This window comes from Lycorma delicatula, chromosome 8 (genome assembly GCF_047948215.1).
Source record: "Lycorma delicatula isolate Av1 chromosome 8, ASM4794821v1, whole genome shotgun sequence".
Taxonomy (NCBI): Eukaryota; Metazoa; Arthropoda; class Insecta; order Hemiptera; family Fulgoridae; genus Lycorma; species Lycorma delicatula.
Genome location: NC_134462.1, coordinates 98202481 through 98216258, shown reverse-complemented (window position 1 = coordinate 98216258; position 13778 = coordinate 98202481). Strand labels below are relative to the sequence as shown.

The following is a 13778-nucleotide window of genomic DNA, read 5'->3' as shown; positions in this document are numbered from 1 at the left end:
TTATTTTGGTTGAGTTATTAAAACATTTTCTTTAATATATACACTGTTATTTTTTTGTTTTTATACATACAAAATTCATTTTTCTTTTTGTTTCTTTTAGAAACACACTGGAGTATTACACTAACAATTTATTATGGTATAGTATATAATAAAATTTATATACTTATTTATATTTTAGTAGTAAAAATCTATCTTTAGTAGAATGTGAATAAATAAAAAAATGAATAAATTGCATTGATAATCAGCACGTCGGATTTCTTTTATTAGTAGATTACTAAGGTTTAGTAGATTATAGTTATTTATTTTTTAGGCCATAAAATTATCACCTTTTTTTTAGTTTTGTTAGATGTATTTTTATGGAGCAGAAGTTTTAATTACTTTATTTTTGTTGTTATTTTCATTTTTTATATTTTGGCATAATTTTCTTTATCTCTTATAATTATTATTGTTTATTATTTTTACTGTGTTTGAATTTTTGCTTTGTTCATTTTGAATTTATTCTTTATTGTTTGATATCACATTTTTAGAATCTTATCATTTTTAGTGCTACTATTTTTAATTTCATTATTTTTATGTAAATTATTTTTCTCTAAATTTTCATGAAAAAGTATATTACTATTTATTAAGAGTAAATATATGTATATAAGTCTGAAAACTTTGCGGATTGGCTGAATTTAATGAAATTATCCTTCAACTTTTCAATTACTTAATAAGTTTTCCACTTACTCATTTCAACCATTTTTGAATTGTGATCCTAGTAGTTTTTTTTTTTATTGCTTATGAACTACATTTCTGTTATGGAATGGTAAAATGTTGAACTGAAACTAATTTTGAAAGGAAAAATATTCATACCAAATTTTTTCCTCGTTTATTTAATGCTAAAAATTAAGAAATGAGTATAATTGATATGATTGTATAAACATTTATTACTCAGTTAAATTAGTAAAAAATTCTTTTTACTTAACTTTGATGATATAATTTTCAATTGATCCTTAGTAACACATCATAAAATCTCAGCTTTGTTGATACTTTGAGACATTGTTGGAGGTAGCACATGACAGTGTATGAAAATTTTTGGATTAACCCTGCGGATAGTCTTTAATTTGTTGCTATTTGGTGTCGGCTGTCATCACATTAGATTTTATGAAAAGTGAGGAGGAATGGCTTTATCCAGTATATGCCTCAGTTTTCAATTTAATGTTTTGTACAGTTTGTAGATAAGAAACAGTGATATATAAATGTGTCCGTTTAGAAGATTTTTTGTTGTTTTGTAATGGAAGTTTCTCTAGTTTTCCCATTGCAGGTTTTTCCAAAGAACTGAAATAGAAAACGTTTGTACAAGTTTGAAGATTTTTTTGCCCTCATTATTAGCATAGAGCCTGATGACATTCTTGCATTTAAAGAATTTTCCTGCAAAAATTCAAGAAAAATAATTGGAAAACAGGGTAAAGAAATAGGATATATTATGAATTCTATTCGACTTTAGCTCATATGCAGTAGTGGTCTCTGTACATTGTTCTCACATTCATTTTATTATTTTTGTCAAAACATAGGTTTCTGGTCTTAGTGTTTTTTTTTTTTTTTTTTTTTTTATAAAAAGGCATTTTTTTTTTTGTAGATTAGCCATATTTTAAATAAAATTAACAATTGCAAATAAATTTCCTCTTTTTTTAATTTTAAAGCAACATCAGAAACATTCAACTTCTTTAATGATAAAACATTAATATTTCATTTGTCAAATGAAAATTAAAATGCCATAATTTGTTAAAAATGTTTTTTTTTTTTTGAAGTCTGCATGAAAAGAGGTTATCACTAATTTTAATTTGCTACTAAATTAAAATTTAACAAGGAATTAAGTAAATCTTTTATTCTGATAAGCATCTAACAATATATTATATAAATCACATCAGAAGTTCATATGAATACAACTCTACAAATAAAAAAAAATAGACTGCTCCAGCATTTGCCGGAATGGATCAAGAGAAAGTGTGGTAAAGTCTTGATCAGAGCAGCATCACAAATACATGATTAATTATAAAATAAAAAACAGCTCAGATTAAAATTCATATTAATTATTAATAGGGAATCTATTATTAAACACGTGATATAATATTAAGATAATATATGAGGTTAATAAACAAAAAATAATTACAAAAGAAATCGCAATTCAAAAGGAATCAATGAAAATTTCAAGCATATATATATACATGTTATGATATTTTTCTGTAAAAGAAGATATTTTTAATTGTATCTTAAATAAATCGGTTGACATATATTTTAAATGGTTTGGCAATTTATTGAAAATGACAGTAGAAGCATATAAGGCACTTTCTTATCTGCGGATTAATTATGTCTAGTTATAAGAAAACAGTTGTTCTCTGATTCAGTAGAGGTTAATGTTACTACTGCCTAAAAATAATCAACTATTCTTTTTTAGCAAAGATTGTACACTCAAAAATATAAACACACGAATAATTGGAAAAGTTTTTATATTTTTTTTTAGGCTATATTTTTTAAAGTTGTTTTACTTTATTTGAATTTTTTTAATATCGGGATAATAACTATACTCATTTACATGCTGATTAATGAATTGTAATTACAGAATATTTTTGTTTATGTATATTAACTCCAGTGTGGTTTTCTTTAAAGATTTTCTGTTTAAAATATAGATTAATTTAGAGTTTCATATATTTTTGCAACGCTATTTTTCAAAAGCTTAAATTTCCTTTTATTTATTTTTTGTAGTATCACCTCATATTTTAATTATTATACAAGTTGTAAGTTCAAATTTATAAAAAAGATAATCTTTTGGTTTCTTTTATTTTAAGCAGGTAAAAGGGAAATTAAATTTTAAAAGAATCATTAAAGAGGATGATTTATTTCTTTGATTTCCCATTTGCAGATCATTATAAATTCCATAGTTATTATTTAGTTCTCTATAGTTATAATTGTTAATATTAGTATCTTTTTTTTTTGTTATTAATAATCTTATCAGATGTTTATGTATGTATCAGTAAACTAAAAAGATAGTGGGTTTTTCAACAGATAAGAACAGAAGTCAGTAGGGAAGTAAAGAAATCAATTGAGGTAACTCATGCGATGTAGGAATAATTTAAACTATAGTGACCTGGCTGTTAACGATTTAAAAGATTTGAAATTTATGAGTACGATCTAAGTTATGTTTTCATCAAACAGATTGAATATTAATTTGTTACATTTTATGACTAAATAATAAAACTAATTTCTACTTCATATCACATTTATATATGCACTCTCAAAAACAAATAAACTAGTGTATTGTACAAGTTTAGATTTCTGTGTAGTAACAGGTCACCTATATTTCAAGATGTGCCGACTAATAAAAGAATACTATTTTTATAAAGTCATCAGTTAAGTGTTTCTTGTACTTATTGATCATATCACTATGTTAAGGTATATTTACATTCATTTAAAGTAACTATGTAAAAGAATATGTATCTGTAAAATTACTTTAAAACCTTTTTGATGTTGCATTAGTGGATGTGTATTTTTCTAAGAAAATTTTATGAGTTGAGAAATTAAGAAATGACTTTTCTGACCAGGGTGAATAATATTATATTTATTTATTATTTTGAAAGTATGAATTTGTCTGTATAATTACAATTAATATATATATATATATATAATTGTTTGTCTGCTGATCTTTGTGTAATGAAGACATGTCATGTACCTTCATTTTTCATTTAGAGGTCATAGATTCAAATTCTAATGAGATATGAGATTTTTCATGTGTTACATTCCTTTTAGTAGATTTTAGCACAGGTAATTTAAGAAGGGTGTTCTCCGGTAAAAATACTTTCAAAACCATCCTGCTTAACTACCCACAAAAAAAATCTGTGTAAAGAAATAATAGAAAAAAGTAGAGTTTATAAATGAGAACTTGGAATTATTTCAATATTTATTTATAAAAATGTTAGTTCTCTTATAAAATTATGCAGTATGTGCATGAAAATCCTTGTTAATTGATAAATAATCTGTGTATAGTTGTTCATCGCTGAATAGTGTATACAATATTGTAAAATCATTGTCTTATTGAATTTTTAAAAAAATGTTTTTTGACTAAATGAAAACTACGGCTTATTGAGTTTTATGACAAAATCAAACTTGTGATTCACCCGCATTATCTATTATTAACTCTTTTATTTTATAGCAGTTAACAAAATTTAACTGTTTTTCCATTTATTGTCATTATAAAACCCCTTATCGGTTATTAACATTAAATTTCAGAATCCAGTGTTGAATAGAGTAGAACCATATAAATTTCTTATAAAATTAGGTTTTAGTTTGTTTATAATTTAATAAAAGTTAATGATTCCTTAATGTTATAATTCTTAATAAACATAGTTTCTTTAAGTTTTTTTACTGTTAACCAAAATTGTATTTAAAAAAAAAAATCAATTTGAAGTAAAAAAATTTCTTTTTTTATTAATTTATAAATCGGATTACGAAATATGACACTGATTTGTCCTAAAAAGGACTGTGATTCAATTGATATATATCACATTTTATGGTAATTTATTTATTTTATATGTTAAATAAAAATAAATATTCTTGAAATAGTAATTTCTTATGAAATGAAAATTTCGATTTCTGTCTTCATTAACATCACTGATGAATGTTATATAAAATGCAACCTAGCAGCACAATACACTTAATTTATTTAAATTTCTGTATTTAGCTTATTTTTTTTTTTACTATTGAATCAGCCCTTTCTTCCTCACATGACTTTTAATGTTCAATGAAATTAGTTTACTGGAGAGAAATTTAAATGAACATTTCATGTGTTTTGATTAAAACTGATTTTCTAGTTATTTGCTTATTCTGTTAGTATAATCTATATCTAAATTTAGATTAAGCGTCTTTCTCTATGTTAAATAAGTAATTAAATGATTTTTCTAATCCACTTATCTTTCTTTAAAATTTTAATTATTTCAAAATTATTATTATTGCTTTAACAACTTAAAAAAAAGTTGCGGGTTTTGTTACTTTATTTATTTAATAATTCTCTCTTTTTAATTTAACATGTCAAAAATTTAATGTGCGTTTTTAATATATTTTTATAAATTTTTATCTTTGTATCGTTAAAATGTTTTACTTAAGACGTTTGGATGATTTTAAGTAATTTTATTCAAAATCATTTTCATATTAACCCAGTGAATTCAATTGAAGTTTTTTTTATTAATTGCGAGACGTATTTGTTGTTTTATATCACAATTTAGAAGAGTCGGTCAGTTGCACTTTTAGTGGTTTTATGTTTCAGCACAGAGTATGAATGAATAAAAGAATAAAGCACATGTTTTGTTGTTGTAGTTATGTCAATTAATTTACAATTTTATTATCAACGTGATTCCTATGGTCATTGTAAAAAAAAAATGAATATTTCAATTATCCATTCTCATCTACTTGTTAGTACTGATACTTATCACGTATAAACTTTCTTAACTTTATTCTAATCTTTTTGTAATGATATTTTTTAAATATTAAGTTACAGTAAATTTAATCTCTGTTACTATGCGGTCATTGTGCGTGACCACTTCTAAATTCCATTGACTTGAAGTGATATCCAAGTGAAACTATGTAATTTTTAATTTGACCTAACAACCAGTCTCCACTCTACATTTCATTTGTATGGTGAATATGATTTGACGCTTGTTTCACAGAGACATTGTAAATGTGATAAAAACATCATATCAGGCAGTATTTCAATCAGTGCTTTAAAATTGTTCATTTAATATATAACATTATTTATTTTTATTTTTTAGATAATTTTTTGAACTCAGTAATATTCAGGTAGCGTGGCATTGTTAATGCCTCATCAAATTTTTGTTCGATATTATTTTATTAATTTTTATACTCTTTACTGGTACATATAAAGGTGTATAAAATAGACATGAGTGTATTTTAATAAAGACATATACTATATGCTATTTTACCAGAAAATCAAAAAGTGTTATCAGATTTATTATGTCTAAATGGATTTATTCATTGTATCAAGTGAAACTAACAGATTGTAATTATTAAAATAAAAAAAATTCCCAATGAAAAATGAATAAATTTTAAGCTGTATAATTCTTTGGATCCAAAAGGAATTTGTAAACATGTAAAATAGGTAGGAAAATCCTTTTATAAAGGTAATATAGACAGTGCTATAGGTAATTTTGTCAAATGTTGATGATGAATTGGATTCAATAGAAGTAAACAAATGATCTAACCTGATAAGTTTATTATTCTTTCTACACCCATTGCTTTTCCTAATCACAATCATATTAAAGTTGTATTTACAGTGATAGTCTTTTAAAAATAATGGTAGGTCAAAGAACTTGTAATTTTAGTAATTGTTAATCATAACTGCATTTATCATTATAATTAAGTTGATGTTAGAGTAGAGTATTCAGAGTTGTTTCAAGATTAAATTAATTCCTTATACTTAAATTTATACCTTAGCCTCATATCTTCTTTGTAAGCTTTGCCACGCTGTTTGAAGTTTACTATATTTTTGTAATAAAATATAATACAATTATCATTTAAAAATTTATTTCTTTTAAAAGCAAAGTGCAACTTAATTATTTTTTGTTTTATTTATTGCAACTTTGTAGGTTTTATACTCCCATTTTAATGTGGGAGATTAAAATGATAGGTGAAAAAACGTCACTGTTGCTGGAATTTGAACTGGCAAAGTAATTTAGAATTAAGAAGCATGTTGAATAAAGTAGTATTAAATTCCTTCCCCCTTTTTAGTTTTCTATCTCTGTCGTTTTGTTTCTTACCATTTTTAAATATTTCTCAAACAGCAAGTTCAGCGTTTGAAATTATTCATCAATTCATTTAAAACTTTTACTGAACATATCAATGACCTAAGGATCTATAGCTAGCTACTAATATAATAGTAATACATTTGCATGAGTTGTTCAAACCGTATTCTGTTTATGTATTCCAATTTCAGTCATCAGTCATCATTATTATTATTATTATTGTTTATCTACCATTCTGTCTCATCTTTATTAATACTGTTGTATTGTTTGATTATTTTTTATTTTAATTATTGTAATTTCAGTGGTGTTAGTGTGAAGCCTAGTACAGGTAGTGGGGGAAGCAGTAGTAGCCCGACTAGTACTGCTTCCACACCCACAACTCCGGGTGGCAGTAAATTAAGTCCTGGAAACATCTTTAAAAATTTCTTCAAGTGCGTAATCTCTCTCACAATGTCTCTCTCTTTACCACAGCTAAAATCTCTAAAAACGATTTTATTTTATTTTTATGTTTTTACTCACTGCTCTTTTTATGTCTGTTTGTGTATTTATTAATATGATTTTATTTTCAGTTATCAGTTATGTTTTAACTATACCGCATGTATATAAAGAATTATGGCTCCGTATTGCATTTTTGTTGCTCATGGCTTATTTTTTCTGTTTTTTTTTTTTTTAGTTTTTTTTATTACAAAAGTGTGTTAAAGTGATGTATCAGTGTTTTTTTTAGCTTGCTTTATTGTTTGTATATGAATAAAAAATATATATATTCTTTTTGTTGTATAATATTGCTTGATTGATTGAATTCACATAGTACACATATATTATCTCATATATCATCCACATTTATGGCTTTTTGTTCTAGCCTTTTCGTTTAGTTATTAGCATGTCTTTCTTTGGTTTATTGTTAGTATTTGTTCAAATGTAGTAGCATGATGTTTTTTTTATTTCTTATTATTTGTGTATGTATAATCAATCACCTTGCTTATGTATTTATTGTTTTAATACAAAATGTTTTATCAACAGCTAGTTTATTTAATGATTTTCTCAGATTTAAAAAAAAATTGATTACCTTCTTCATTTTATTGACAAATATAGTTTTCAGTATAAAGCAACATGGTAATTAGTGTAATATGGACTAGAGTTCTAGGCTTTTTGACTAAGTGAAATAGTAATTAAGCATAATATGTTGAGTATTTAAAATAAATACAAGCAAGTCGTGTCATGTATTGCATTTCTCTTATTTTTATAGTGATTTCACATTGATGTTTTGATTTTAAAAGTGCTTTTTATTTGGTTTTATTCATCTTCAGAGAATAAAATTTTGATTTTTACCAGATGAGTATAGGAAAAGTCTCTGTATTGAATATCAAAAGAAATAATAACATTTTGGCCTAATTTTAACAGGAGATAAAGTGTCTTAGGTTAATATTTATATATTTTATTATGTATTTGGTTGGAAAAAAAATGTTTTTTTTGTGACTTGTGCACTTATATTTAACAAAATATTTATTATTATATTATTCATCTTTTTTGCGTGATATTTTCTTTAAAAAATAAATCAAAATGGTTCATCTCATTAATTACATTATGTAATGATTTAACTGTTATATTAGGTTTACATTAAATAACGATTTAACTGTTACATTAAGTAGTTAAATTCATCTGGTAAGGTGGATTTACCCAACATATTTAGATGTGTATAGGCGACTTGACCCAATGTGGAATGCGTAGATATGCTAGAAATCAGTTCATTTCTCTATAATTGTTGTCTTGAAAAACAATAAATATAACATTTGTCATTCTTAAATTATCATACCCATTGACCACCTATTTCATTTTATGAATTTAAATGGTTTAGCTGTATGAAAATCTGTATCCAGATGGCATAAATTTATTTTGTTAACTTATGCCAGGGAGTTTTTTCAATAGTGATTTTTTATTGAACCAAAGAAGTGTAATAAAAAGTGTTTATACGAAAAATTTTAGACCTGCTGTTACAATCTCTAATATTATATCTTTTATTAAGTTCTGATTGGAGATGTGTGAATTTTTTTTTAGAGTTTTTTATAGTATTGAGCTTCAAAAAACTTAATTGTGTTGCCTAATGTCATTATTTAATTTATTTATGCTATTATGACTGCAGAATCTCATATACAACTTTATTTTAATCAGTTAAATGAGAATAAACACCAGACCTTGCAGGGAATTGATTTCAAAACTGGTTAACATCCTCTGATTTGTAGTTATGAATACTTATTTATTTAAGGCTTGAAAAATAAATTTTTATTGCTGTTGTTCTGATTATGCAGACTTATTTATTTATGCCATATGTTAATGATTTCTTTCATTTTAATTTACTTTTACCTGTTAAGAAGCAAAATTAATTTAGTATTATATTGTTTAAAATAAACAATAACAGTTTGGTTTACTTATGCTTTCTGTTTATTGCATGCATTTTCTCAAGTATTTGTTTAACATTAATATGTTTTATGAAAAGGGTGTTACATAAAAATGATTTCTTACTAAATTATGTAACTTTGTTTTTATCTACTCTTTGTCATTACATAAGGTTCAGATTCTTCTTCTCTTTTAATGAGTCGAATTGTTTAGTGTGTATAATGTATAATTAGATGCCTATAAATAATATTGGCAGAGAAACTTTAAATAATGTTTTTAAAATATGAGTGTATTTTATTAGCCATTGTAAACAAGTTTGATAAAAATTCAAATCCTGAGCATCATAATTAGACAGAACATTAGAAAAAGTTATGGAAGATTTGTTTTTAGTAGTACAGTTATAGTTGTGATGCTAATCACATAAATAAATCCTTGACTGACCGAATGAGTTTTGGATATGCTGATGACTTGCATTAACTACTCGATTGGTCTGTAAAAAATGAGACTGTTTGAATGAACATTTCACTTCCTTAATTATTAGTACAGTACAAGTTAACATCTATTATGAAAAATTAACCCTTATATGAAAAAAAAATCCTTCAGTGTTTTTCCCTTTAAACAATGAAATGAAAAACGTTTAGTAAACCTTTGTCTCCATGTTGCTATTATGAATGGGAAATGATTTAAAGAAAACTTTTAGAGATTAAAAAAATGTAATAAAATGTTACCTGCTTTCCCATTACTTATAAATATTCCATTACTTTAGTTAACAGATTATATTAAAAACTAGTCCAAAAATATGTTTAAAAAACAGTTTGATCTGTTGAAGTTTTTTCTGCTAGTTTGTTTCAATTTGATGGCCGTTAGAAAATATAAGAATTTGTATTTCAGTTTACAAGGAAGGAAAACTTTTTCTATTGAGCTTTATGTTTTAATGACACCATTATTATTTTTTTTTCTCTTTACACTTTCATAACTTCAATTAACAGATGTATCAAAAATTTTATAGTAAGAAAGAAAAATTTCTGTTAAAGTGATTGGGAACCAGTTGTTTAAAAATGAGCATTGAATACAGTACAAATTAAATTTTTTAGCTAAGTGTCTTTTCCTCAAAACTGTGATGCAACTGTTCATTTCCAATGAGATGACAATGATTCCCAATCGGTTTATTCTTTTCTAGTACACAATCCTATTTTCACTACAACATTCATTCATTGAAGTAATGAAACTATGTACGTATTATAATGTTGTTGCTACAACACATAGTTTAGTATAAAAAGATTCTATATTTCCTAGAAACTAGAATAGCAGTTTCGTTTTTTTTAATGATTACCATGTTAAAATATACCACCGTATTGTAATGTTGGATAGTATTCATCTAAATCATTAACCATTCTGCCAAACCCTTACTGGATGATAATTTTACTGTAAATTTATACTATAACTATGAGGGGTGGCTGAAATATAGTGCAGATTTGTTCATAATTCACAAATGAAACAAATAGGGCATAAAATCACATTTTATTTGCAAAAAAATGTTAATTTATTTCTTATTTAGTCACCGTATTTCTCTCCCAATGGTGGACCAGTTCTCATTCTGTCACTAAAAACTTCTGTTGGTTTTTTCTTGTTCTATAACCTTAATTTCCTTCAGTCGTCTATGATGAAATGAATACTCAATATCCCTCTTTAATTGCAGGAAGAAGTGAAAATTGCAGGGTGCCAAATCTAGTGAATTTGGAGGGTGGTGGAATAGGTTAAAATTTTAACTTTGAGTCTCGGCGGTTACATACAACATATGTAGCCAGGCATTATTGTTTTGCAGAATTATTGCACCGTGGATTGTCGAACACAATACACTTCTCAGTAGGTGTTTTTAATGGCCCTATGTATTTCACAGAATTTATGGTAGACTGTTTCTGGCTAGTCAGTAGCATACATGTGTTTGAAATTCCAGAACACTGTCAGGAGAATTTTTTTCATAAAGTTGTACTTTGAATTTTTTTTTTTTACTATGGCGAATCATAATGTTAATATTCCATGCTTTGCTGTTTTCAGGGTTCGTAACGATGCATCTGACTTTCCTCTTTTGTACAATATTGTAAAGGAAGTCTCCTTGTTTCAATAACATTTCAGAAGCTGTTTACATTATTACATTCATTGTTCTTTTCTATGAGTTTCTGTAACACCCACCAGATTTTTTTCAATATGCCTATCTGAACACCAATGTGTTGTTATGTGATGACTGTCAGTTTGAATCGATTCATCCACCTTTTTTTGGTGTTTCTTATCACTCAAAGAAACCGGTCAACTGCTATAAAGTTCATCTACAATATTTGCTTTAAATTTTCTGAAACACAAACTTATACTGCTTATCTACTTACAGACTCCATAAGAATGGTGACTGACAAAAAATGAGAGGATATGGGTCAATGAGTTTTAGAATGTTAATAGTAGAGAAATGAAGTTACGAGATAGTACTTGTTGCATTGTGTAACATTTTCTTCTTTCGTCATCTTCATTCACCTGTATTTCAGTATCAGTTAGTTGATTGTATATGCGACACATTTGTTTCATTATAACTATTCATCTGTTTTATAGGTAATTATTGCATATGGACTACATTGTAGAATTTATAAAATAGCATTTGAAATTCCATTAAAAAATTGAATTTTTGATATTAAATAAATATATACTGAACAGAATAAAAATGAATATTGTTTTATGTAATTGATCTGTAATAGTTGAAGGTAACTTTTGAATTTAATTATTACACTTTGATTTGTTTCTTATTATTCTTTAAAAGGTAAAAAAAGTATTTTTATGTTTTCTTATTTGTTTTTTGTTTTATATAGGTCATTTGTGCCTCCAGTACGTGATGAAGAATCAGAAACTCAGAGGAAAGCTCATGCAAAACGTGTACGTGAGACGAGGCGATCGACACAAGGTGTGACGCTTGAAGAGATCAAGTCAGCCGAACAACTCGTTAAAAAGAAACAACAACAGCAGCTACAGCAGGCAACACAGCAATTAAACACCAATGAACAGGTATGTTAAGCTGTGGTTTAAAAAAAAGTTTTTTTATTACATGACTTTACAAAATCTTCTTACTGATAAGTGTTCAGTGAGAAAAATATGTATGTAATCATGATATTTGTTATTATTATTCCTGTAGTTAATGGGTTTTTTGTGTCCTGAATAAGACTTTTTAAACTGCATCCTTTATATTTTGATTCTGTAATATCTGAACTGTCTTGGGGTGGAGCATCCTAAAAACTGAAGACTGAAGTAAGGTTAAAATGACATTCTCATTTATATTTTTACTGTATACCATTTGCATACATTAATGAATAATGATTACAGCATATCAGTGAATTAAAAAAAAGTAAATAAATAAAAAGGTAAAAAAAATATTCATTTTGTCTTAGACGCTAGCCCTAGCATGTACGTTTTTTTTGTTAATGTGAGAGTGTATACTTTGTAATATTTTACATGCTTGTTTTGGAAATTTTTTGTCATATCACATTTTATATGTTTACATTTTAAGACATCATTTACCATTTGTATGTTGGAAACCACCTGATAAAGTTTGATGCAACGAAAACCAAAAGTTAAAAGCATTGGGAAATCTTATAATGACTTCAATTAAATTTCCTGCAGCAAAAATCTTTTTTTTTTCATTTGAAGAATGAAGAATTTAATGAATTCTTCACAAAATATATGTGATTGCAGTTAAAATATATATAGTGGTTCCTGGTTATGTTGTATTAGTAAGTAGCAATTATAGGCTTGAGTTACATTATCAGTGTGATTGGACATTTTTCCAATTCTAATGATGAATTTCTTAGTTTTGTGAATCTAGACCTTTAACGTTAATTACTGTATTTATAATGGCTACTCATTCATTTATGAGTGCCATTGGAATAATTCTCTAACAGAAAGTAACATATTTGTTTTTTAAATGTATCCTTTTGAATTTAAAATGATGGATATTGTACTTAATTTGATTCTAATATTTATAGTATTTCTATTTTTTATTTTTATTTTAAAGTGTTTAAATAAAGTAAACAAATGCCTTCATTAGGTAATGTGGGCATAATATTAATGTTTTACCTATTTTCAATGAAAAATTATGAGTTTATCTATAACTCTCTGGATTTCACAACTCATTAATGCATATTTTTTTAATTGAGACACAATTACATAATTTGGATTTCGGTAAAAACATCAACTTTTTAGATGTGAAATTTCTGCAAATTACTGATTTTTATTAATTATCTTTCAGTTTTATTATTATAAATAAGGAAATTACTTAATAATTATTTACTGTTGTTATTATTATGAAAATTAATTATTAGTATTAATTTTGGAAACTTGATCAGAGGACACAAAAATTTGAAATATTTATGAAATTTTATTTACAGTTATAAAAATGACTGTAATCAGGAATAGATATTTATCCAGTCAGGAATAGACAAAGCCAAAATACCATGCATAGTATTTTATAAAAATGAAATTTTGAATTACAACTTTAGTGATTTACCTAGGTAAATCAAATTAATTGTAGATTTCATTTAAAGAGTCAGATAGTGT

The 13778-nt window shown here is 25.7% G+C and overlaps 1 protein-coding gene across 16 annotated transcripts in view; it reads left to right on the top strand.

Moving 5' to 3' along the window:
- The window catches only part of Mbs (Myosin binding subunit), a 308562-nt gene that overhangs the window by 168006 nt on the left and 126778 nt on the right, over positions 1 to 13778 (top strand). For 15 of the 16 annotated variants that reach the window (XR_012757331.1, XR_012757329.1, XR_012757330.1 and 12 more), the window contains 2 exons: positions 7094 to 7222; positions 12041 to 12233. Coding sequence is in view for 9 of the 16 variants with exons in the window: in XM_075372614.1 (XP_075228729.1) it covers positions 7094 to 7222; positions 12041 to 12233 (322 nt within the window). In the remaining 7 variants the exon portion in view is untranslated. The remainder of the gene's footprint in view (positions 1 to 7093; positions 7223 to 12040; positions 12234 to 13778) is intronic. The other variant, XM_075372616.1, reaches the window with a different exon arrangement.